Here is a 26111-nt window from a genome sequence, read left to right as displayed (position 1 = left end):
ATGCTTAAGTTAAAATGGGAATAACAAGTGCATTGTTTCTTTTGCGATTTTGGCCCCAGCCCAGCAAAACATATTTGCAGGTATCGAACTAGATTGGATCAACGTCCGAGTGGTTTCTTAATATCACTCTCTCTCTCTCTCTCTCTCACACACACACATTATATGTTCGTAAAGAGCTGGAGTCCAGGAGCCATGTTATCGGAAAATTTCAAAACACTGGACTCAAGAGTAACAGAATTTATTACCGACGTTTCGAACCCTGTCCGGGGTTCGTCCTCAGGTTCGAAACGTCGGTAATAAATTCTGTTACTCTGAGTCCAGTGTTTTGAAATTTTCCGATAACACACATCAGGGGCGCCCACAGACTTTCTTGTGGTGGAGCACAAGGTATAAAGGGCTATAGGGAGACAACCACAATGTCACATTTTTCGTTTGCGTTTTCTTCTGTTTATAATTTATATACTACATAGATCCACATGTATTCTAGTGCATACATAATTTTAACACTGATGCTTTACCACGTTTCTAATGCATGTAAAACATCTACATTTTTCATTGAAAGTTGAGGGTGTTAGAAGGAAAAAATGTTTGAATAGGGGACCTTGTATGCTTGTAATGTCCAAACTGGACGCACGTGCGTCCGGTGACACACATTATATATATATATATATATATATATATATATATATATATATATATATATATATATATATATATATATATATATATATATATATATATATATAAGGTTAAAAGGATAAAAAAATTCGTCCCCTCCAAGACATTTTCGGGCGAACGTAAGCAAAGCTTCGAGTTACTGGAGGTTTTGGATGGTGTGTGGGTGGGGGTTATACCTTAGCCTACACGTGGACCGATAACAGCTCCAGTGACTTTTCACACTTGGGAGATTTTCGTAAATTGCTGTGAATTCGTTTGAGTAGAAATGACTTCGGTTGCATTTTCCCCTCAAAATCTCCGAGAAAAAAAAAGCATCATATATTGATAAACTGAAAGATGAATCAAGAGATGACGAAACATAATAACGATGATAGTAACAACCAAGATCTAAGAATATAAGGTCTAACCACTTCCGACCGAATTTCGAGGGAGTTGGCGCAGCGGGCCCGTGAACGTCACCTGGCTGTTCAAAGTGGGGTTAGCGGGTCCTATAGCTGTCAGTTGAAGCTGGTCCGTCGTTCGAAAATGACGTCGCCTTCGCTCGCACTGCTCCACGCAATTAGTTATATTCTGACAAATATTATATAAAATATATATATAAAATATTGTAGTTCCTGTCTATATATATGAATATATAATATATATGATATATAATATATATGAAATATAGTTCCTGTCTTCCTTGGCGTTTCACAGTTTTCTTCAGTGTATCACAAAGAGAAAATGGACTCAGCCAAATGACGTCAGAAGCTGCGCAGAAGAATGTAAACGGTCTGACCTGTATATTTAGACCTTGGTAACAACAACAGCAATAATAATAAATTAAAACAAACAAGTAAAATCTGAACAGTCTAATCCAGATGTCTATCGATCACGCAGTCATCATCAGGAAGGTGCTACAGTGTAGGTATATACAATGGCGTACTGTCTTTACCATCCCAGATACAAGTCACGTGTCAAAAACCCTTACCTTAGAAGAATTGTTGTCTACCTGCTACCCCTACAACAATAAATAAATATTCACCACGTTTGATAACGGTCACGCATAAAGTCACTGTGTCCGATTGCATGGATACTCGACCTCCTACTGCTACGAAAGATAAACATGTTTTTCATGTCATGATCTAATTCAATGTTATATAATAGATGCACATATAACTATGAAATATCAACACGACATTTAAATTGCAACAAACGTCGACAAAACATACATTCGAAAAATGACACCATCGTAACCGAACATTCTCTTCACATAAACTAGCGTGAGTACACGGCACTACCTGCCGTGTCTGCATCAATAAAGCGTCGTTTTTATTCGCTTTGGACAAGCGTCTTGATTCGCTAGCAAATAAAACCAAGAATTCACAGCGTCTGTTTGACGCTGCCATAAGAATGTTCAACTTTACCACTCGGGTCTAGCGTTTCGGTAGAGGCTGAAAAGTCAACATCTTGCGTCAAAAGCAAGAACATAAGAATAAAGGAGACTGCAAGAGACCAAAAGGCCTACACTTGGCAGCTCCATGTCCAACACCATCCGTCATCCCCAACCATAAAGTCGTCCAACAGTTTCTTAAAACAACCGATAGTTTCAGCGCTCACTACATGGTTACTAAGTCTATTCCATTAGTAAACCAGTTCTTGCCTACATCCTTCTTAAATCTAAATTTGTCCAATCTAAATACATTACTGCGAGCCCTGCCCTGTTGTCTTATTATAGTGACCTTGCTTGCGTCACCCTTGTTAGCCTTTGATCCACTAGAACACTTCTACTAGATCACCCCGCACTTAATTTTTTCCAGTGTAAGTTAACCTAAGACCCTCCTCGTAAGGTACATTTCTGAGCCCATGTATCATTTTGGTAATTCTCCTCTGTACCGATTCTAGCGAATTGTAAACCGGCATTAAGATGGTTAAAGTTCATTAAGATTAAATTATATGCATACTTCATATTTACTCAAACCTTTACATCAAACAAAAACCCATAAACATACATGACAGATGAATTAAATTTGTTCCATTATGCACATACTTTTTATCAACAAAATAAATTGGAAGAAATGTACGTCTTACTGGTGATACGTGTTTTAGTAGTGATGTAAGACGAGACACCTGCGATTTTGATAAAAATTATTTTCGCTTTTTGGCCTTTTCTCCGTACACCTGTGAGAACTATATATTAATTACATCGACCTAATTTTACCAACGGTCCTTTCACACATACCATTGCTGCTCCTTTCACCGTACCTAGTTTTAAAGTTTACAGATTTAGCGGTATCGAATGTGTTGGTGCTCATGCAGGTGTATGCTGCACATATGCACCCACATACACTCATTTTTTAGTTCGCATTTTTAATATCCGTGTTCCCCCATTTTTTCACCAAGCGTGTTCGATGCTGTTCAGACTTTAACATCACGGTCCTTTCAATAAATGGATTACAGAATGACAAGAAAATTAAATTATGCTTTACTTGAAGTTTTCATGCCTTGATAATATAGTAATATGAGAGCAAATCTGCCTTGATAATATAGTAATATGAGAGCAAATGTGCCTTGATAATATAGTAATATGAGAGCAAATATGCCTTGATAATATAGTAATACGAGAGCAAATATGCGACGTTTTGACTATATTGCTACATAAAATTACACCAGGGGCATCCATATTATTATTATTACTATCATTATTATTATTATCATTAAATTGTCTACCAAGATACATAATTCAAATTGGTCGAATACATTATCTATACGAGTTACATCTTAAGTTTCATCAATCATATACTATTTTCTATCACTTAAAATTTTAACAAAATTATACGTGAAGTGACGACCGATTAAGTTTAAACCACACCCTCATCTATTTTGCTGTTATTTTCTATAATAATAAATGAGAAGTGCAGAACCATGTAGTGCACGTTGAAAAACATCTCAATAAGTACGAGCAAATACGAGTCCTGCAAAACACACAAAAAAGAAAAGTAAAGATGTAAACAAACCATAGAAATAAATATCATACAATCAAATATTAGTTCAATATGTGTAACAATTGTGGACCATTGTTACGTATAGCAATGCGACACAACGTTCATAGCCAGCCCGCAGACGGGTTAACGTTAACGGGTCTGTAACGCTGCCAAACGTACAATATTCCAATAATGTACATATTGAACTAGTGCGTGTCAGAAAATGGTTGCACCACTTCTGCATTTTCACCATGATTCATCATACCACCGATACTGGTAACAGAACAGATGTAAAAAGAATGAAAACAAAATGGATCAACTAATTTTTTTTTCAATTAAGTTTGTCAGCTTTCGCAATAAAATATCTTAGCCGTGTTCCAACCACTTATTTAAATTGATGTCCTTCACGTGGAGTACGTTTGCACTGAAAATAACTTTCGATAAAAAGCAATACTACACTTTACACATTTTGATATCCCACAGTACTATGCTCAAAACATGAAAGCTGGTGAAACTATTTTTTGTTATAGAACCATTTATACATATGCGCACACTATGGATATCGATTTTACTTTACAATATTTATTCTACCCTAAGTCTTTATGGATAGCACAGTTACATGCACAGCAGTAATATAAAACTCAAATACAAAATCATATTTGATCTATACACTATGTTAGCAATCAGCCACGCACTCGAACAGTAACTTCATCTGTACCCGTTATCAATCAAAAATATGGCATCAGGCTCTTTTCCATCACCTCTTCACATTATAATTAAAAATTAAGTTCTTGTAATTAATATTGTAAATATTGAAATGGTTGCATCCATTGCCAGAAATATTCGTACTAGCATGTTTTATTTTACATATTTTGCCCAGACAGTGTGAGCACCGTCACAGCACTCAGATCAAACTCTGATGTTTTTGAGGAAATTCATGGGGATTCCCTTAGTCACCTGAAATTGCCCAGAGAAGCCAGGTTATTGAAGATAAGATTGCACGTGGTTGGCATTTTTGAACCATTATGTTGTTAAGATTTCCTTCCAACGATTGTGACTACCACGCGGCACGCACTCGCCACAAGTCAAGGCATACATGACAAACAGGAGCCGCTGCATTGCGTCTTGTAATTTACTCATCCCAGGTTGTGCAAACCTCTTATGGGTGTGGGGATACATCAAAGATGACCACCACAAGGCATGAAGCCGGAACGGAATAAGTATGACTTACATAACTAAGTAAAAGACTGCTGTGTTGGCATTCATTTATCACTGCGCTATCTGTGAATGAGAGCGGGCAGCCATAGAGGCGAAAGCCGAGAACAACACCTGTGAATTGGACTGTAGTGTTCATCTAGGTCGGCATTTCTCGTCATCGCATGTTAGCACCCAACAGGTGTTGAATTTTAACGAAGTGCCATGAAATGTTCTGCTACGTGCAAAAACAAATTAAACATTGCGCCACAAGTGTAATGTCTAATGGAAATATAGATGGATATTTCAAACGGTATTTTCTGATTTGGCATCATCTTAAACCCTTACTTGAATAATTTTAGAGAAAAAAAAATAGTGTGGTTATGAAATTTGACCAAATCATGGCACAAAAGCAACAAGGACGTTTCCGCACTTTTATCACTGAACTTTTCTGTGTTCGAATATGTTCTTTTATCCTTTTAGATTTAGTTTCGGGTCTTATAAATCACCAAAAATAATAAAAAATTCTGGGTGGTGAAAAAAATAATCTTCTGACCCAGGGCGGTGGGCAGGGTGCAGGGATGACCCGTCATCCAGGAGGTGCTCAGATGAGAGGGAGGGTGGGAGGGGTGTGGAGTGTATTTAGGGATGAAATGGGTGGGAGTGTTTTTATGCCTTTCCCTTTTTGGCTGCCTCCCTTGGAAGGGGGAAAAAGCCTTGGTATATGTATGTATGTAATTACATCCCAATAGCAATGCCACAGAATCACTGCTCCGTGTCTTCAAAACATGTCCACAGTCTCGAGAGACTGAAACTGTATCGGATACAGTGTCCGGATCGGGCCTCACATCACTATCTGGCAGGCAGGAATGCTCATGTGTCATATAATGGCCAATCATCGCACATCAGAAACATTAAGAACGGAGTACCACAGGGCTCAGTTCTATCCCCCACATTATTTAATCTATACATGCATGACTTACCCACACCAGACACCTCAGAAATACAAATCTCTTCCTACGCAGATGACATAACAATCACATGCACACATCGTAACACAGACAAAGCTGCAGAAATAATCCAGCCTTACCTTGACACACTCAACACATGGTTCATCACAAACAGACTCAAAATAGCTCCAACCAAATCTACAGCAACACTTCTCACCAACTGGACAAAAGAACACAAATACATACCTCATCTCTACATCAACAACACTCTAATACCACACACAAACACACCCAAAATTCTTGGTGTAACATACGATACATCCATGTCTTTCAAACAACACCTCACAAACATAAAAAACAAATGCACACCTAGACTTAACGCACTTAAGTCAATCACTGGAACAACATTTGGACAAAACAAAGAAACTAACATAACAATATACAAACAATGCATACGCTCAGTGATGAATTATGCGAGTCCTGCATGGGCTCCTAATCTCAGTGAGACACACCACAACACCCTTCAAATCATACAAAACAAAGCCCTAAAAACAATTACAGGCTGCACAAATACAACACCTACAGACCATTTACACCATGAAACAAAAGTCCTCAAAGTCAAGGACCACCTCGACATGAGAGGCACACAAACACTTGCTGCAGCCACCACAAACACATCACACCCGCTACACTACATAGCAGAACACCCACACACACCAAGAAACATTAAAACTACATCCAAAGACCTTTATTACGCACAGATACTCTCTTCTCTTCCTACACAACCACCAAATACCAGCCTCCGGAAACATATTCATAATCATATCACTCACCGCTCCATTAACACACTGAAAGACAACACACTGCTGCATGCCAGACCCCCTGATATCCACCCTTCTGAATCCTCTCTCCCACGAAAGGACAGAGTCCACTTGGCCAGACTGCAATGCGGTCACCACCCAGCACTTCTAAGCTACCAGAAGAGGCTGGACGACCGTGTTGTGAACAGCTGCCCAGGATGTAACACTTCACCCCATACCATACAACACATAATGGAAGACTGCATTATACACAATCATGCACGCAAACAACACAACATACACTCTATAAAGGATTTGTGGGAAAACCCAGTTTCGGCTGTGGCCTTCCTTGGGGAGACGGGACTGCTCGGACAGACAGTCTAGGGAACGACAACAACAACAACAACAACTGCAATTTCATCATCATTTCACATAAGGAAAGATGACAAATAACAGCTCCCCTCCTACTACTATGCCTGTAAGCTGGTGACTGAGAAGCATTCCCACATACTGCACAACACTGAAGGGTATAGTGGTTGTCCTAAAAGATTACAAAGGCTGAGCATGCCGACAGGAGACCTTTTGGTCCATATCTAGGTCGGATGCGAAAAAAATCTTAATAATAATAAATTAATAAATAAAAACTATATTAACGTAAATAACAAATAAAATACATAAATAAATGCATAGGTATAGTTAAGTAATAAACAAACAGGTAAATAGTAAATAATAAATTGACATAACTAATAATAAATGAGAATCAAACAGACAAATGATAACAAAACAAAAACAAATATAAAATAAATTATAATCATTACAGCATCTTGCTTAGGTGTTTATCTAAATGATTCTTAAAGCTTCGAACTGAACTACATTTCACTACCTCTGCAGGAAGTTTATTCCATTCATTAACTACGCGGTTGGCGAAGTTGTTTCTACCCACTTCCAAATTTAATCTATTTCCAGACAGTTTGAGACCATTGTTTCTTGTCTGATTCTCATTCAGTGTGAAAATTGTGTCACTTTTAATGTTGTCAATTCCCTTTAGAATTTTAAAGACCTGTATCAAGTCACCTCTGAGTCTACGCTTCTTTAGGGAAAACAGATTCATATGTTTTAGTCGATTTTTGTATGATTTATTTTTGATATTTGGAATCAGTTTTGTGGCTCACTTTTGTACTTTTTCCAGTCTGTCAATGTCTTTAAAGAGATTCGGTAACCATATGGAAACAGCATATTCCAAATGTGGACAAACTAACGATTTATATAGCTTGTTAATGAGTGATGGACTTTTGAAGTCAAAAGATCGCACAATCAGTCCTAGAAGCTTATTTGCTTTCTCAGAGGCTGAAATACACGGCTTGGATGATTTGGGATCATTACTGATAATTATGCCGAGATCTTTTTCACTATTCACTTTTGTTAATGAATTTCCAAATAACTTGTAATCGTACTTACTATTATTTTTACCTATGATTTACTTGTGTTAAATTTCATTAGCCACTTTTCAGACCATTGCTGTAATTTATCTAAATCTTCTTGAATATATAATTGGTTTAAGTGATCATTTGCCATTCCGCACAGTTTTGTATCATCAGCAAATTTGGAAACAGTAGATTTTAGTCCATGGTCTATATCACCTATATAAACTATGAATAGAAGAGGCCCAAGAAAAAATAACTTATTTACTTCTCAAGAAAAGGTAAAAGGTGCAGATGGAGAGATGATAATGGAAGAGAAAGTGGTAAGAGGAGGAAGGGCAGGGTATTTTAAGTGGTTGCAGTGGGAGGCACTAAGAAAATAATAGTGATAAATGAGGAAAATGGAGGAGAAATAAGAAAAGATGAGGTGAAAACAGTTATTAAAATGATGAGAGCAGGTAAGGCACCTGAGTTAGATGGGTGTCATGTGGAGTGTCTAAAAAAGGGAGGTACAGTGATGGTGGACTGGCTGGTGAGGTTGTTTAACATTTGTCTAAAAGATGGAGTGCTGGAGTAGTGCCTGTATAGTTCTGTTTTACAAGGGAAAAGGGGACAAGTGTGAGTGTAATAATTTCAGGGGGATCAGTTTGTTGAGTGTAATTGGGAAGGCCTATGGGAGGGTTTTGAGAAGATTAGGAGACGAATAGAGGGAGTAAGTGGTGAGGAACAGTGTGGGTTTAGGACAAGAAGGGGTTGTGTGGATCAGATTTTAGTGGTAAGGCAGATATGTGAGAAAGCTTTAGGAAAAGGTATACAGTGGCCGCGAAAAGTTTGGGCGCAAAATTATAGGCGCCCCAACTTTCCCCTAAACTCAAAACATGTGAAAAATACAACTTTCCACCCAAACTTTTCGCTATTTTTCAATGCTAGCGTTTGTACCCATATTTAGCCGAGACAATACACACTATTTGGCAACTCTGTTTAGGCGCACTCGATGTCACATGGAGTCACTTTCTAAACATCTCTCACGGAGAGTAGTCTTTTTTTTTGCGGTGGTCTCTGTTTTTGTGCCTTGATATCTCCGTAATGGGAAGTGGTAAAGAGCTGGAAAGAGACACAGTTGTTACAATCATAACCCTCTATAAGGAGGGTTATAAGTGTAAAGATATTGCTACTCGTGTGGGAATTGGAGTGCGTCAAGTGCAAAAGTGGACCAAGAAACTTCGAGACGAAGGAAGTGACATCATTCGTACTCCAAAGCATCGCTCTGGTCGGCCAAGGAAGATATCAAATTGTACTTTTACGGTTCTAACTGCCTCCTAATAACCGTAGGAGGCAGTTAGAACCGTAGAAGTACAATTTGATATCTTCCTTGGCCGACCAGAGCGATGCTTTGGAGTACGAATGATGTCACTTCCTTCGTCTCGAAATTTCTTGGTCCACTTTTGCACTTGACGCACTCCAATTCACACACGAGAAGCAATATCTTTACACTTATAACCCTCCTTATAGAGGGTTATGAAAACAACTGTGTCTCTTTCCAGCTCTTTACCACTTCCCATTACGGAGATATCAAGGCACAAAAACAGAGACCACCGCAAAAAAAAGACTACTCTCCGTGAGAGATGTTTAGAAAGTGACTCCATGTGACATCGAGTGCGCCTAAACAGAGTTGCCAAATAGTGTGTATTGTCTCGGCTAAATACGGGTACAAACGCTAGCATTGAAAAATAGCAAAAAGTTTGGGTGGAAAGTTGTATTTTTTGCATGTTTTGAGTTTAGGGGAAAGTTGGTGCACCTATAATTTTGCGCCCAAACTTTTCGCGGCCACTGTATATATATATATATATTTTTCCTTTATGGATTTGCGAAAGGCTTATGACTGGATAGACATACAGACAATGTGGGAGGTATTGCAGATATGGGATAGGAGGATAGCTGTTAAGAGTAATCAAGGGTTTTTACAAGAGTAGTAGAGCCTGTGTTAGAATCAGAAATGGAGAGAGTGAGTGATTTGAGGTAAAGGTGGGATTCTGCCAGGGATGTGTCATGTCACCATGGCTGTTCAATGCATGGATGGGGTGGTGCAAGAGTTAAATCCATGGGTAAATGGGTCAGGGATTGGGAATAGTTAAGAGAAATGAAGAAAAATGGGTGATAAGCCAGTTGTTGATTGCTGATGACACTACACTTATAGCAGGGTCAGAGGAGGGATTAAAGACTGAGTTTGGAAAGGTGTGCAAAAGAAGAAAATTGAAGATAAATTTGGATAAAGATAAGGTGATGAGATTTACAAAGGGAGAGGATGGCAGCAAATTGGAAATGAGTATTAAAGGAGAGAGCCTGGAGGATGTGGATAGCTTTAGGTACTTGGAGGTGAATTTGGTAGAAAAGGGATGAGTGGAGATGTAGGTGGAATGTAGATTGAGAGAAGCAAGTAAATGCCTTGGGGGATTAAAAAGTGTAATGAGAAATAGACATTTAGGAATGGATGCTAACAGGAGATTGTATAAGGGGGTGATTGTGTCGACAGCACTGTATGGGGCAGAAACATAGAAAATAAGAGAGTAAGAGTTTAAATGTGTTTGAGATGAAATATCTGAGAAGTATGATAAGGATTGCTTGGCTGGACAGAACGAGAAACAAGGTGATGAGGAGAGCAGGGGTGGAAAAAGAGTTGGGAGATAGGGTTGATGAAAGAGTACTGGGATGGTTTAGACCAGGGGTGGGGAACCTTTTTGTGCATGAAGGCCACTTTACAATTCATCGTCCCACATAGAGGCCGCACTGAATTTTTTTTTTCTTTTTAATTATTTTATCCCTTTTTAGGGGACAGTGTAAGTTTTCCACCCCCCTCCCCAAAAATTCAGTTTGAAAATATTTTTTTTATTTTAAAAATATACATATGTATAAATAATGTTAATTATTTTTTACCCATTTTTTTAAATTTCAAAGTGGGTGCAGAAGTTACACTTGACCTTTTTTTTTAATTATACCCTTTTTATGAATTTAAATTCAAAGCAATTTAGAAATGCAAAAAATGCTTATAGATCTTTAATGAGACAAAAATACTACCGTATTTTCCGGCGTATGGTGCGCGACTTTTTTCCGTTGGAAGGGCCTAAAAATGGGGGGTGCGCGTTATCCGGTGGTGCGCATTATCTACGGCCTACGATAAAAATTCTGCGGCTGTGTGTGTAATTTTTTTTCACAACAACGTGACGATGTTGGCCGTCACAAAGTCGGGACGGCACACTTCTCCGTGACGTTCCGTGAGAACAAGAAGAACAGCCATGGTGACATGAAAGAATACGCCAGCATGGGCGTATTTGGTATAGGTAGGTATCTATCGAATTTTATTTTTCATGTTTAAATAGGCCTAAACACCATGAAACATGATCAATATTCATATTTGCCCATGTTCACAGCATCCTAGTTTGAATTTTTATGTTGGTTTTGTTGTTTCACGTTCCGTTGCGGCCGTTCATAAACTCGTGTCAAACACTTGACTACAACACCCTCTTTCGGGAGTCATATTAACTAAACGTCACCTCGATGAGAGACTGTCCTATTACCACTGTCATTGTAGGTTCAAAGCTAAAACGAAACAGTCTGTAGTTTGTTTCAGTATTAAATAAAAAATGGTAAAGACGAATTATTTCCTCAATATATAACATGAAATTTTTCTGTAAAAATCCCGAAATTTTTCTGTATATTTTACTTTCAATAAACTTTTTTTAGATCATATTTCCAACAAACTATTTAAGCTACAAAGTAATAAGGGACCAACGCACAACATGAGTCATATACCGGTACATGTAGTTCCGACTTTTTCTTAGTTGTGTACTGATTGATGCCTAAACTGACACTTAATTTAGTGACAAATCAACAGATTTCCCAGCGGTGGCTCTAGCCAATGAAAAATACTTCTCCATGTAACCTCGTTCACATGATACTAAGTAATTAATCGCCGTTATTTCATTGGTTTATTTTTACTAACATTAATTATCGTAGTCTATGCAAATATTTGGGATCCGTAAAACAGCACTGGTACCAACATCATGAACGTTGGCCGTTTTAGCTCACCCGGAATACGCGAGATCAGGGCCGAGATTGACAGTTCTATTGCCAATCTAGCCTACACTAAACACCCTCTTGCGAGAGTTTGTTAAACTAAACGTCACTTCAGTAAAGACACTTATGAACCGAAACATAGTTGCTGCATGGCGATAAAAACTTGTACACGGTGATAAAAACTTGAACACGGTGATAAAAACTTGTAAGATGAATTATTCCCTCAGGATAGTAAATTACAATTTTTCTGTAAAAATCCGAAATTTTTCATGTACATTTTGTATTCAATAAACTTTTCATGGCTCATATTTCCCACAAAACAATGGACCAACGCAAGCAGGAGTCGCATACATGCAGTTCACGAGCTTTAGCCACCAGTGACTTTTCCTGGCATGCGCGTTATACGTCGGTGCGCGCTATTTGTGTACTGAGATAACGAAGTGCATGGGTGCGCATTATAACCCGATGCGCATTTTAAGCCGGAAAATACGGTAAGCAAAAAAATTGCATAAAATGTAATTATGAAATGAAGATTCAAAATCTTAAAAAAACAAAAGCTGGTCATGTTTTAAGATGCAGAAATAAAAATTGCAAAAATTATCTAACATCCCCATTTTACACTTTAATAAAGGGTTTTAAAATTCCAATTAATATTCAACTAAGATTAATTTATTGCTTTATTCTAAATGACACGGTGGAAAGAACGGAAAGGGAAACAATGCTTTCAAAGAAAACAATTATTATGTATAATAAAAAGTTGAGGAACTCTTCGTGAATTTTACGTGAAGTCACTCACTCACACTAGGGTGGCGTAGCTGACAAGGAAATATTGCCTTTACATGTTGCATGCTTTAAGTTAAAATTCATTGGGCTCAGAGAAAAATCATTCCAATTTCTGGGAGTGACATCACTGAACACGGTTAACTTTGCTTTTGTCTATGTGTGTGCTGTATAAGTTACAGGTGTATAATATTTCAGACCTAAAAAATATTCAAGGTCTTTAAAAAAAAAAATAATAATATGTATATCAAAGGCCGCAGAAGGCCACACTTGATGGCCCAGAAGGCCGCAGGTTCCCCACCTCTGATTTAGACACATGGAAAGAATAAGTGAGAAAAGATTAGTAAAAGCAGTGTGGATGGCAGAAGTGGATGGAGTGAACATGAGGGGGAGACCAAGGGTGAGATGGATGGATGGGGTAACAGGGGTGTTGGGAAAGAGGGGAATATTTGTTGAGGAAGGAAGGGAGAAGACAGAAGATAGGGGTGAGTGGACAATGGTTGTGTATGGATGATGTGATGCATGGAAGAGCGTGGGTGGGGGATGAAGGGAGGTTATGGAGTGTGTGTAAATGATATTCTGACACAGCCCAAAGGGATTTCTCCCCATCTTATCTTTTTCTATATAAAGAGATGGAGGGAGGATGGGTTGACAATTAAATGAAGCAGCCTTGCTGTGGATGTGCTGTGTCTTGCTGCATTGCTCCTGACCCAACAATTATGACATCACACAACCCTGATGCAACCTTACACACACCTCAAACTTTTACCCTCACCATTTCCACACCTCATAATTCTTTACTACTACTGAATGTTTTTCAGATTTACCTCTATTCCATACATTCACTATACATTTCACATTACTTCCTTTAACTTGTCATACACTTTCTCCAAGTCCACAAATGCCCATATGCATCTTTATTTTTGCCAAGTACTTTTCATACACCTATCATACCACAAATACTTAATCCACACGTATCTTCCTCTCCTATACCCACACTGCTCTTCCTCACTCATGGTTACCTATCTAATCCTCTCACTCAATACATGCCCATACACCTTTACCACATTCATCAAACTAATCTCTCTAAAATTTCAGCATCAGTACACAAGACCTGTGCTTAATCCCGTCAGTACAACAAGAAACTTATAAGATATATCCTGGCTGACCCCAGATAATTATAATCAGCAAAGGGAGGCTTCCCAGTCACCATGGAAAGCAAAAGTTTTATTCTCACCAACAGGAAATCTTATTCAGCAGAGGGAAACCTTCAACTATTGACAGGATAAAGTCTGCACAGTTCCACTCATTCTCAGTTGTATATGTATTTTTCCCTCCATTACAGCAACTGCATATATAAAAAAACATTAAGCTTTCAACTTACCCTGCTAATACTGAGAGTTATTCTCTGGATCAACCCTGGTTGTGAAACAGATTCTGAGGATTCTAAAACGTCTTGCATCATTCTGCCAAAGAAAAATGAAGAAAAAAAAAAGCTGTTAGTGACATGAAATTAGCCTCTGAATCCCTTAATGATTACAAAGTTTTGTGATAACCCACAGGAATTGAAAAAACAATAACAATAATAATATACCGGTATATATTTACATAGAATTACACACAAGATAAACAGTTTAACATTCAAATGATAATAGTGTATAAGTGATATCTTAAAACAATTGTTTCTGTATTCATAAATAAAACACCTCAAAGTTAAGTCTTGATTCATGCGATATGCTGCATGAAAACTTAATCAATTCTGTAAATGTGATCAAAGAAAACATCAGATGTGTATAAAACCTGATGTCAACAAATCATGCATTCAGGTTACATGAAGACCACAGAGGGGGGAACCAAACCCCTATAAGTATAGTGTTTTCAGAGAGGACCCACCAACCCAAACAGCACCCAGCCTGATCTGCCTCAGACTGGAATATGCAGCAGCCATGTGGTAAAAAAAAAAAAAATAATAATAATAATAATAATAATAATAATATTAATAACAATAATAATAACAAAAAATAATAAATAAATAAATAAATAAAATAAATATTGTCCCAGGCATGACTTATACAAGAGAATGACAAAAATACAACTTTTACACTGGAGAAGAAAGACAATATGATGATATTAACCTCTTCAATACAAGTCAAATTCTGATGTGCAGCATTGGATGCATAACGTACGATGCATCACAATACTAGAATTATATAACTAAAGTCACTACTGTATTACTCGTTCTGTTTTACTCTGAGTAATAATAATCACAGAAAAAGTAATCAAACCAGTTCATAAAATTTGGGGGTCATTTAGCTACAACCACAAAATAAATATAATCAAGACACTAACGCTGGCATGCTCGTATACCACTTACCAACAGGAAATTTGATGGATTTATTATTAATTTTTTTTTAATACAGACAGAAGGGATTTTCTCCCTATCTTCTCTACATATATATTTTTTCTTTCACGCAAGGAAGAAGGCAGGAGATAAGTATTTTGATGCAGCCCAAAGGGATTTTGCAATCTTCTTTCTCTACATGAGGAGACATCACCTATGTAGTCATCAACACATAGATGGGATAAAAAAAAAAAACGAGATGGCAGAGGAAAAACAACCAACAGGATGTGATAATATAGGATAAAAATAAATCAAATGAAATAAAATAATAAAATAAATAAATAAAAATTATAAAATAAAAATAAATAAGAAGTTATAGCAAAATATTAAAGATGACAGACTGCCTGAAAGATGTTAAAGCATCTGCAATCTACTAGCTGCACCACACAACACATCCAAACAAATATTTACACATAAAAAACATTCACTACAGAACCAACCATCAAACGCTCAATTCTAGCAACCCCCTCCAAATATTTTCTCAAGAGAATCAACAACCACACTAATATGACTACGTTTAGGCCACCATTCAGTACTACAACAACAACACAGAATGGACCTAGCTAAATAAACAAACTGCCCTAAATGCAACCATCACACGGATACTAATCACCTCATCTTGCACTGCCCTACCCTAGCCATATCTAGACAACACCATATTTCTTCCTTGAGTGATTTATGGGCCAATATGGTGGCTTCTGCTAGTTACCTGGGTGCTATGAGTCTCATGCAAGAAAGACTTCGGGCAAAAGTGACTAAATAACCTCTTCGATACGATGACACCTACGTAGGTGTCATGAGGTGAGTTATAAGAGGATGCCAGCATCGGAACTTTGATTATATTTATTTTGTAGTTGTAGTTGAGTGACCCCCAAATTCTGTCAACCGGTTTGCTCATATTTTGTGTTTATTATTACTCAGGGTGAAAGAGGAGTAAAACAGCAGTGACTATATTTTATAACGCTAGTAGTATGATGCAGCGTACATTAGGCATCCGATGCTGCACATGAGAATTTAACATGTATTAAAGAGGTTAAGAAGTATAATTTTCCATTGAGTTCCATCAATTAGTGTACCACATTACATGAAATAATCAATGCCAACAACACAAATCAGTCTACAACAGTTTGATAAGTGGAGATATAGACACATGACCTTCTGAGCATAGCAAACCCATATACTACAATATGTCAATAAATAAAACTCTATCCATCTCCACCTAGAGGTCTCTGAGTGGTTGACACCTGGTTTCCCTAAGAGGCCCAATGTTCACCCTCCTGAAAGCTAGCAACAAAGAAATAAATCCTGGCCCCTACACACATCCCAAATGCACATGTCCCATTACTTTTTGTACACACACCTTTCCTTTGCAACAAATACCTCTCTTGGATCAATCAAGAATGCACCACTTGCCAACAAACTCTTTATCTGCATAAATCCAAACCCTCAGCAGCCAAAAACATCCCAACACAAACCACATGCAACCTAATCATACAAATAAACATCAATGGTACTGCAAGCAAGCATGCAGACCAGCAGCAATTTTCACACAAACACAACACATACACAGCACTAATGTAACAAAACTATCATTGCACACCACACTACTGTACAAACTATTATAGACTACACAACAATCAGTGGTCAAAACACGACACAAAGGTGAACTTGCAAATCTTAGTCACACAAAAGGCAGGGATCTGAATGGCCACCACTCCATATGGCTCCATGCACAACCAGCATACCAAAGACAAAAGAAAGTCCTAAACCAACTCCACAAGCCAAGAATACTAAATACCAGAACTCCTTACACAACTCCCACAATAAACAAGTGACCTCCCTGGATACTTCAATGTGCTCACCCTCACTCCACCTACAAACACAGGAACCCATTTATAAATTCCACTATGACCAATTAAGATCACCACAGAACTAAGAAAGTGAAAGGTCAAAAGATGTATATCCAATTGGAACCACAACCATTGCTCCTTTCCTGTATACTATAATTAGGAAATACATAAGGGGAAAAATGAAAAGAAAATAGAACCTATAAGGAGCAAATGAAGAACAGTCTGATACAGCCTTGATTAGAATATGCAGCAGTGTTGTGGGGATTGAGAGAATACAAAGGGCAATAACATATTGGTTTCCAGCCTAGCAGACAAGACTATTAGGAGAGATAAGACAAAAATTAACCTGCTTTCACTAAGAGAATTATGCTCAGATCAATGAAAATAAATGGGCAAAATATTGTCAGAGAGGATCACAGTTTGGACAGGAAAGCAAAATGTGGTCATAGAAAGATTATGCTGTATTAGTGTGTGACTATTTTATGTTGACAGTTTATAGTATTAGGTGGGAAGCAGCTACCAGCTGTCCATTCTTCTTATGTGAAAAGGAGGAGGAAATATAGTTGAAGATAAGAGTGAGAAGAGAAGGATGGTTAAGTGTCTTGTATATACCATGATAACCACATGGCATGGAGCACACATTGTCTCACCCATTGGCCACAGACACCTGCCTGTGACAGTATGACCTTGCTTGACCTAACCCAACCTAATCCAGTGTAATTATACATCATGGGTGACTACCCACATGGTATATATATCGGCTCCTGGCCACATGTAGAATCAGTTCAGTTTTACCTTACAAATAAAGGAGATGAAGTCACCAACACACTTTTCTTCTCACCATAGCCCATAGCGGCTACAGTGCCTTCAGCTGTGGGTGTCTAATGTGTCTCTGCCAATCCCCTTATTAGGGGGCTTGAGGCCTTTGTGTATACACACCCTTTAAAATGGCACATTTCCCTGATTCTATTCTGGTACAAAATAATTCTGTTCAGTTTAGAGAGTACTGATGTAGCAAACATTAATTCTGAAGCTGTGCTATAAAAGTATGCTTGTTCAGATTATTACAATACAGAAGTGTTCACATCATTACACCTACTAATTCATTGATATACAAACCTGAGCAGCTAGATTTATAAGAAAAAGTTTATATGGAAGAAACTTAATGATTTCCCTTCTGGCAGCCAATAAAAGACGTATACAAAATATGTAAAGTTGTTTATAGAACAGGAAGACCAAACTGCTCAGATTTGAGAATAGTATTATTAAATAGAAAAAATATCCCAGACAATTAAAAAATGCACCCGAAACATAGATATGGTTGAGTTCTCAGCCAAACATGGCTGTTTGGAGGGTTTCAGCTATGTTCTACAGAATTTTTTGTGGTCCAAACGATATACCTGACCAGGTGAACCTCAGAAATGGAAACATTATGAATGGCAGCAGAAGGCACAGACCCCTAAATGTTACAAAGAACCAGAAGCCATATCCCACTGGTGGAATCGTGTAAACAAAAACAAAACACAGGACCAAATGGTTAAAAATGTAGGAACAATTGTAGAATTTCTCCCCCGTGCATGTGTACTGATCAGTGGGGGTCCAGAGTGCTCTCCCATTGCTCTGCACCATTACTCAGTCACATGCCATAGCTCAGGTCATGGTAATTTTTTTTTTTTTTTTTTTTTTTTTTTTTTTTTTCCCCTAACAACCATTAGTGCTCCCAAACTGTAACAGAAAAACATTACCATGACCTTTGTCAGTTGATGTGTGGGGTGGGGGAGGGGGATTACAATTGTTCCAAAATGGATTATCTTCAGGTTTCAGGTTCCATTACTTAAAAAACCATATCCCACTGGTAGAATTATATAAACAAAAATGGAACACAGGACCAACTGGCTAAAATTATATTTTTCCTGGTTTAGTTACTACTGTACTTATTTGTTTCCTTGTAACTGTACACAGAGCCCTACTCTGCCCAGGCCCTTATAGAGCTTTCAAAGTACTTATATCTCAGCAACTATATTATATCATCAGTGAAGTCAGTGACTGATGGAAAATGTAACTGAGGGTCATCACCTCAAGAATATCTATCGAGTGACATCAAGATGGTGAAATTTCCAAGAACCTGACTAGTTTCTCAAGCATTTCTTTTTTACATTGAGAGAAGGAATAGGGATTTCATAATCTCCATGTGCAAGTGATCAGACTTTATATATAACAGACTTCCTTGTGTAGAGACTACACTCCATATGTCCACCCCATAGCTGGTCAAAGTAATTTGATGAGGAATCCCATTATCCACAATAAGGTATTTTTCTAGAAGTGCACACCTACACAGTAGAGCATTAGAAAATTAAATATTAATTTTGTAAATTACAATACATCAATGTAATAAATATTTTTCTTGGCACAAATCAATACCAGAAAACAATGCTAAAACCTATGCAGAAACAAATGAAGTTGCTTTAACTCCTTTAGATGCCATCTTTGTTTTGATAGATTCAGAGGTCAGAGACGATGACGATGATCCTGATGACTTCTAGAAATATAGTTACCACATTATCAAATGTAGTTTAGGTTAGGTTAGGTAGGTTAGGTTGGTAGGTTAGGTTAGGATAGGTTAAATTAGGTTAGAATAGACAAATTTATCTTATTAAATTCCTTCGGCCTCAGCCTCTACCAAACCAGAGTTGGTGTCTCAAGCAACCGAAACTGCTATGTTTGTTTGATTATAGCTTTTAGCAACCTTTTTTATTATAGATTTCCACCAAAAATAATGTATATTACATTGGTGTATTATAATTTACAAAATTATCATTTAATTCCTATTGCTATATTGTGTAGATGTGCACTTTAAAAATTTACCCACAATATTCTTAAAGTTATATTAGTTTGGGTTAGGTTGGGTTACAGATCTTTCTAAACTTTATATTTCCCCTTTTCTGTTACCTAACCATTATCTAAATTGTTCAAAATGTCCCATTTTTATATTCTAATATCCTTTCATTGGCTATGATTTTCCATTTCTAAAATTCAATACTTATAAATAAATTGTTAGACAACTATTGGAAAGAATTTATTAAATTTATTTTTTAAATTTTGCCTAATGAAAAAATTAAGCTAAGTTGCATTTTGTATTTTCACTTTCATACTACCCCCTTCAACCACAAAAAATAAATTAAATATAATAATAATAATAATAAAAATAATAATAAGATAAAATAGAATAATAGTACAATAATTATAAAATAATAATGTGTGATCAATCTATATACATAGGACTTTTCCCCTTATTTGGGAGGTAGCCATACAGCCACTCCTTCCCATCCTGTATTGGGGTATTGGCTACATGTTACTGTGCAGTACTAATTGCCCCTACAGACTTGAGCCACACATCATTTTGCCCATGTTCAGAGAAAGTTTCTACTCTGAGAAGAATGCTCCTACTTTTGTATCGCAACTATCTCCCTGTTCTACTGTTCCCTCTTATAAATTTTCTATATCACTTTGAGTGTATATTTCAATTTTTTTTTGTCCCCTATAGCTGGGGGAAGAAAGAATTCTAAACCACATTTTCCATGCAGGTAATAAAAGGCAGTTAAACTGGGACAGAGTGATGTGACTGGATATCCTTCTCCTTTTACTATAGCTATTTTACAAGAGGTCAAAGTATATATGATAAATAAAACAAATTTATTACCTCTATGATCGGTGAACAAATAATTATCCCTATTTAATTACTTAATTCTGAATTCACACATACCCTTAAAAATAGTAACAATGCTTTTGATATGTATAAGCTACAAAACATGTAAATACTACCAGTATTAACTTAATTGATAAAAATTAAATATTCAATTATAAACTGGAGTAAACAAACCAGATTTATTACTGGTCCTGCTTTTGGGTTCATCCTACAAATAGGCCAATCTTACTCAAAGTTTCAGTAAAATTACCAATGAAATCTTCACATTCCACAATATAGTGAGGATTTCTGGGTGAATTAGTATTAATTGATAATTAAAATTTAGTATATTTCTGACCCAAATACCAGTGCTTAAGACAGGCTGTCAACCCCAAGTGCAAATTACTCTGCACCACTATATTACTTTAATCAAAATATTACTCCATTACCGCATTATGGTGGTTGTACAGGTATTTCTTTTTAATCTGCTACTATATGAATCACGGTATTGTACTCACCAACAATACAGGAGTTATTTATGACCATGCCAAGTGACTAATTAGCAAAACTTACCCAAAACATAAAGCTTTATCAGAATCGATACAATAATTGTACTCTCCACGTACTCAATTACCTGAGAGTTTTGAGGTTTGGTTTCCAGCACACGAAAACACAGTACGGGTTTGGTATCACACTTGTCAACTTCCAAGTCACCCTCTGCCAATGCACAACAACTTGTTCATCGTTAGCACTTCCCTAGTTTCCAAAGTCTAGCATTTTTTTCGCTTTGTGTGTAAGATATATCATTTTCTAGGTCTTCAACATACGTTATTTTTTGCACTTACTTGTAGGAAATAATTGTATTTGGTGAAAATTCATAAAGATACACACACCGGCCTTTAATGGCACCAGCCGGAAAAGACGTGTCTGTTATTTACTTGATATGCCAAACGTGATACCTATATTATGTAAATTACAGATTCCATCACATTGTTTTCATAAGATAGAATGTTAAATAGAATTATGTTATTCTATATAGGTATATAATTGATAATCTTATCTAATTTTATCAAAATTTTAACATCATTGCGTCACGAGAAAGCTTATGTGGCACCATTGCCACGAACGTCACATCCGGCAAGATGGTTGAAACTATACGTTTGTTTATATATCAGCTGTGTTGAGATTGATGGGAATACGGTAGTTGAAGAAGGCAATCGGTAATGGAAAATAAATGTGATAGTTAACAGCTAAAGAGGCTAGTACAGTTGCAACAGGAAAGATTGACCTCCCTATAGGTGTGTCCAGAGGAGATGAAATATCTGTAAGATTTTTAAAATGAGTGAAGGTGACCAAGTTAATTCGAAGCTGATTCTCTGACTGGCTACACAGCCTGTGTAACCAGAGATTTAGCTTCGAATTAACTTCACAGGTGTTGAAGACAGCAGTAACAATAGAAGTTTTCTGGAAGAGGCCCTTTTCCGGCCTGAGAGTTCTGGGCCTCCTGTATATATAATATAAATATTCCTTATTGCAGTATACAGAAAAGGAACAGAGCTCGTGTGATCCTGTATCCAGTTAATAGTAAATAGTTATCATACCTAGCTTCAAGAATCAAGTTCATGCATAGTAACTAGTTCCAACTTGGGCTGTATCCTTATATTCCTATTATCATACTTTTGAATTCATGCATAGATTCAGTTTGGACTATATCACCTAAGCTATTTCAAGTGTTTATGTGCGGTCTCACTAAACGCCGACCAAAGTCAACCAACGCCGACCAAAACCGACCAAAACCACACAATGACGGTTTTTGCTCAAATGCATAATTTATACATAAAAAATAGCATATGGTTGCATTATTTGACCTATTTTCTTTAAAATGTGTGATTTCCATGTAAAATGATCAAAGAGAAGTTACGTTTTTATCCTCTGCAAAATTAGCAACCGGCAACCAACGCCGACCAAACCCAAACAATGACGGCTTTTGCTCAAATTTATAATTCTAAATAAAAATTAGCATATGGTTGCATTATTCGACCTATTTTCTTTAAAATGTGTGATTTCCATGTAAAATGATCCAAGAGAAGTTACGTTTTTATCCTCTGCAAAATTACCAACCGCCGACCAACGTCGACCAAAACCACATAATGACTGTTTATGCCCAAATGCATAATTTATATGTAAGAAATAGCATATGGTTGCATTATTTGACCTATTTTCTTTAAAATGTGTGAATTCCATGTAAAATCATCAAAGAGAAGTTACGTTTTTGTCATTTGAGCAAAAGCCGTCTTTGTTTGGGTTTGGTCGGCGTTGGTTGCCGGTTGCTAATTTTGCAGAGGATAAAAACGTAACTTCTATTTGATCATTTTACATGGAAATCACACATTTTAAAGAAAATAGGTCAAATAATGCAACCATATACTATTTTTTATATACAAACTATGCATTTGAGCAAAAACCATCATTGTGTGGTTTTGGTCGGCGTTGGTCGACTTTGGTCGGCGTTTAGTGAGACCCTTTATGTGTATATGGAAAATGCATTTTTTCACATGCTATAGATGCTTGCCGGCCAGCTCGGCCCATTGCCAACTCGGGTTATCATCAACTTGGCCCATCAGCTACTTAAGATGCCATCATTGTTTTGATAGATGCAAAGGTCACAGAAATTAAAGTAGGATAAATTTGTCTACTCTAACATAACCTACTTAACCTAACCATGGTGGGCTGACTTGGTCAAGTAGATGGGCCAAGTTGGCAATGGGCTGAGTTGACCCTACACCCTATAGACATAGTCATTCTCAATTCGTTCTCGTGACCTTTTAATTCCTCTCTCATCCCCAAACAAGAGATCTCTTCTGTAAGTGTATTCTACCCCCTTCAGTAACCTGAAAAGTGTAATTATGTCACATCATTCTCTTTGATCATTCATTGATAACTCTAGTGATTTTAGTCTCTCATTATCTGTCAGCCTTGGAATCAGTTTGGTGTCCTGGTCTGTGCACTGGGTGTATGTACTTAATTGCAGTATACAAGCAAGGAGCAATGCTCGTTGGATCCCATCTCTTACTCTCCAATTTATCATTCAAGATTCAAGAAGACTTCCTGGAAGAGGCTTACGCCTGTGACTCCAGATCCACATTTACGCTTTGTGGTAGCGTGTAGTGGATCTTTGCTTTATAATTTGTCAAGTCTACCCTCATATTGGTTGACTGATTTTGCTGCAATCAACCATTCAGGCAGCTGGTTCCAATTATTGACAACCCTACACAGGAAAGCATATTTTCTTACATCTAGCCGTGACCTTGTCTTGAATAATTTCAGTGAGTTTCCCCTGCTTATGTTCTCTTCCCTAAGCTTCAATATGCCTTGAGTGCAGTCTCCATTATATTTTCCTGTCAGTATCTTGTAGGTCTCTATTATGTCTCCCTGTGCTCTTCTATATGCCAGTGTTGGTAGGTTCAGCCTCCTTAGTCTTTCGCTCAGTCCTTTAAGTCCCGGCACCATCCTTGTAGCCCTTCGCTGCACATTCTCTACCATCTCAATATCTTTTACCAGGTTAGGGCTCCAAACTTGGTTAGCATACTCAAGATGTGGTCTTCAATGTAACAAACGTCCTTCTGATTAGTCCCACTGTTTTGTTAGCTTTATTTACTTTCTCTGCCAGGTGATCCACACAACTTAATTTATCATTAATTATAACTCCCACATCCTTACCTTTGTCTACCTTTGTCCGATTTCATCTTGACCAATTCAGCTAACATGGACGTCTGCTGTACTCAGGCAGCTCCTCCTCTTTGAGTCACAGGTCAGTGATTGGAGGGAGTTGTTATTGGAGCTGGTGTATCCCGGTGTAGGTGGTTGGTCCATAATTGTGGCCAGCCACTTATCCAGTTTGTTTTTGAAACTCTCTGGTGAAGTGCCTGTCTGGTTTCGCAATTTCTGTGGGACAGAGTTGAAGAGGCGTGCCCCAATATAGGTGAAGCTGTGGTGTACTATGTTCTTCACCGTCCCCTCAGTTCTCCTTACTTAGCACAGGCGACCTCTTCTTGGGTGGTAGTTCACCTTCAGGCCCACTTTTGGTACCAGATGCTCCAGAATCTTCCAGACGTATATTATTATGTATCTTTCGCATCTTCGCTGGAGAAAGTAGAGTCCCAGCTGTTGCAGTCTTTCCCAGTAGTTGTACTGTTGCAATCCCTCAATTTTATTTGTAAAAGTACGCTGGACAGCGTCTAGCTTGATTATGTCTCCTGTCTTCAAGGGAGACCAGAGTTGGGAACAGTACTCAAGTTTTGGGAGTACTAATGCTTTCCAGAGCGTCAGCATACATGTTTTGTTTCTAGTCTGGAATGTCCGGAGTATCCAGCCTGAGAGTTTCCTGGCGGTGTCAGAGATCTCATTGATGTGGTGAGAGAAAGTCATGTCGCTGCTCATATGTACCCCAAGGTCTTCTCAGAAGCAATTTTTTCTAGCTGTTTCTCCATTCGGTAGCCTTGATCTTCAATATTCATTCTTCCTATTCACATATACTTGCACTTATCCGGATGAAAACTCAGCAACCATTTTTCACTCCATGAGTATACCTCCTGTACGTCCTGCTGCAGCTTTTGACAATCTTCTTGTTCTTTTATGCATATAAATATCTTTGTATCATCAGCATACAGGTAAATCTCAAGGTAAATGTCACTGTCATTTATCATACTCTCAGGGAGGTCATTTATAAATATAACAAACAATGGTCTAAGAACAGACCCCTGAAGCACTCGACTTGTCACAGGCTTCCATCCTGACATTTCCCCCTTCACCACCACTCTTTGATGTCTTTGTGTTAAAAATGCTGCAATCCATTCTAGATATTCTGATCCAATCCCATAACTTCTAATTTTACTTAATCATCTTTTATGTGTAACTCCGTCAAAAGCCTTCATAAAATCACAGTAAATTACGTCCACTGCATGTCCCTCATCAATAAATTCAGTCCATCTATCCAGAACCTTTATGAGTTCTTCCAATTTATTTGTGGTAAATTAAAGTCTCCCATCAAAATCTTGTATGTAGCCTTCATCTCGGTTACCTCTTGCAGTAAATCCAGCAGCAATTGATTGTTTTCCTCCTGGCTGTTTGGACTCCGATATACAAGGGTTAAAGCAAGTTTCTCCCCTTGAAGCATAATTTCCAGGCAACAATATTCACAGAAACATGATACCAGATCAACTTTGCTATACTTGATGCCTTTTTTCACGTAGATCAAGAGACCACCTTCATTACTCATGACATTAATTTCTTCCATCTCTTATCCTTCAATGTTA

At 37.5% G+C, this 26111-nt stretch overlaps 2 protein-coding genes across 11 annotated transcripts in view; one reads left to right on the top strand and one right to left on the bottom strand.

The window, feature by feature from the left end:
- Positions 1-21741, bottom strand: part of LOC143021676 (protein RER1) — a 36528-nt gene extending 14787 nt beyond the window's left edge. For 2 of the 6 annotated variants that reach the window (XM_076179312.1, XM_076179338.1), the window contains exons 1-2: positions 21642-21741; positions 14245-14326 (exon numbers count right to left, since the gene is read on the bottom strand). In XM_076179312.1, the coding sequence (XP_076035427.1) occupies positions 14245-14325 (81 nt within the window). In that variant the 5' untranslated portion in view covers position 14326; positions 21642-21741. Of the gene's footprint in view, positions 1-14244; positions 14327-21369 lie in introns of all 6 variants that reach the window. The other 4 variants (XM_076179295.1, XM_076179321.1, XM_076179303.1 and 1 more) reach the window with 4 other exon arrangements.
- A 182-nt stretch (positions 21742-21923) lies between these two features.
- The window catches only part of D2hgdh (D-2-hydroxyglutaric acid dehydrogenase), a 30716-nt gene continuing 26528 nt past the window's right edge, over positions 21924-26111 (top strand). The window contains exon 1 of one of the 5 annotated variants that reach the window (XM_076179268.1): positions 21924-22016. The gene's annotated coding sequence lies outside the window, so the exon portion shown is untranslated. Of the gene's footprint in view, positions 22121-22344; positions 22367-24101; positions 24123-26111 lie in introns of those variants that run through there. The other 4 variants (XM_076179258.1, XM_076179263.1, XM_076179271.1 and 1 more) reach the window with 4 other exon arrangements.

This window comes from Oratosquilla oratoria, chromosome 3 (genome assembly GCF_046742065.1).
Source record: "Oratosquilla oratoria isolate Oo_2021 chromosome 3, ASM4674206v1, whole genome shotgun sequence".
Classification (NCBI taxonomy): domain Eukaryota; kingdom Metazoa; phylum Arthropoda; class Malacostraca; order Stomatopoda; family Squillidae; genus Oratosquilla; species Oratosquilla oratoria.
Note: the sequence above shows the minus strand (reverse complement) of the source record. Positions and strands in the feature narration are given on the sequence as shown.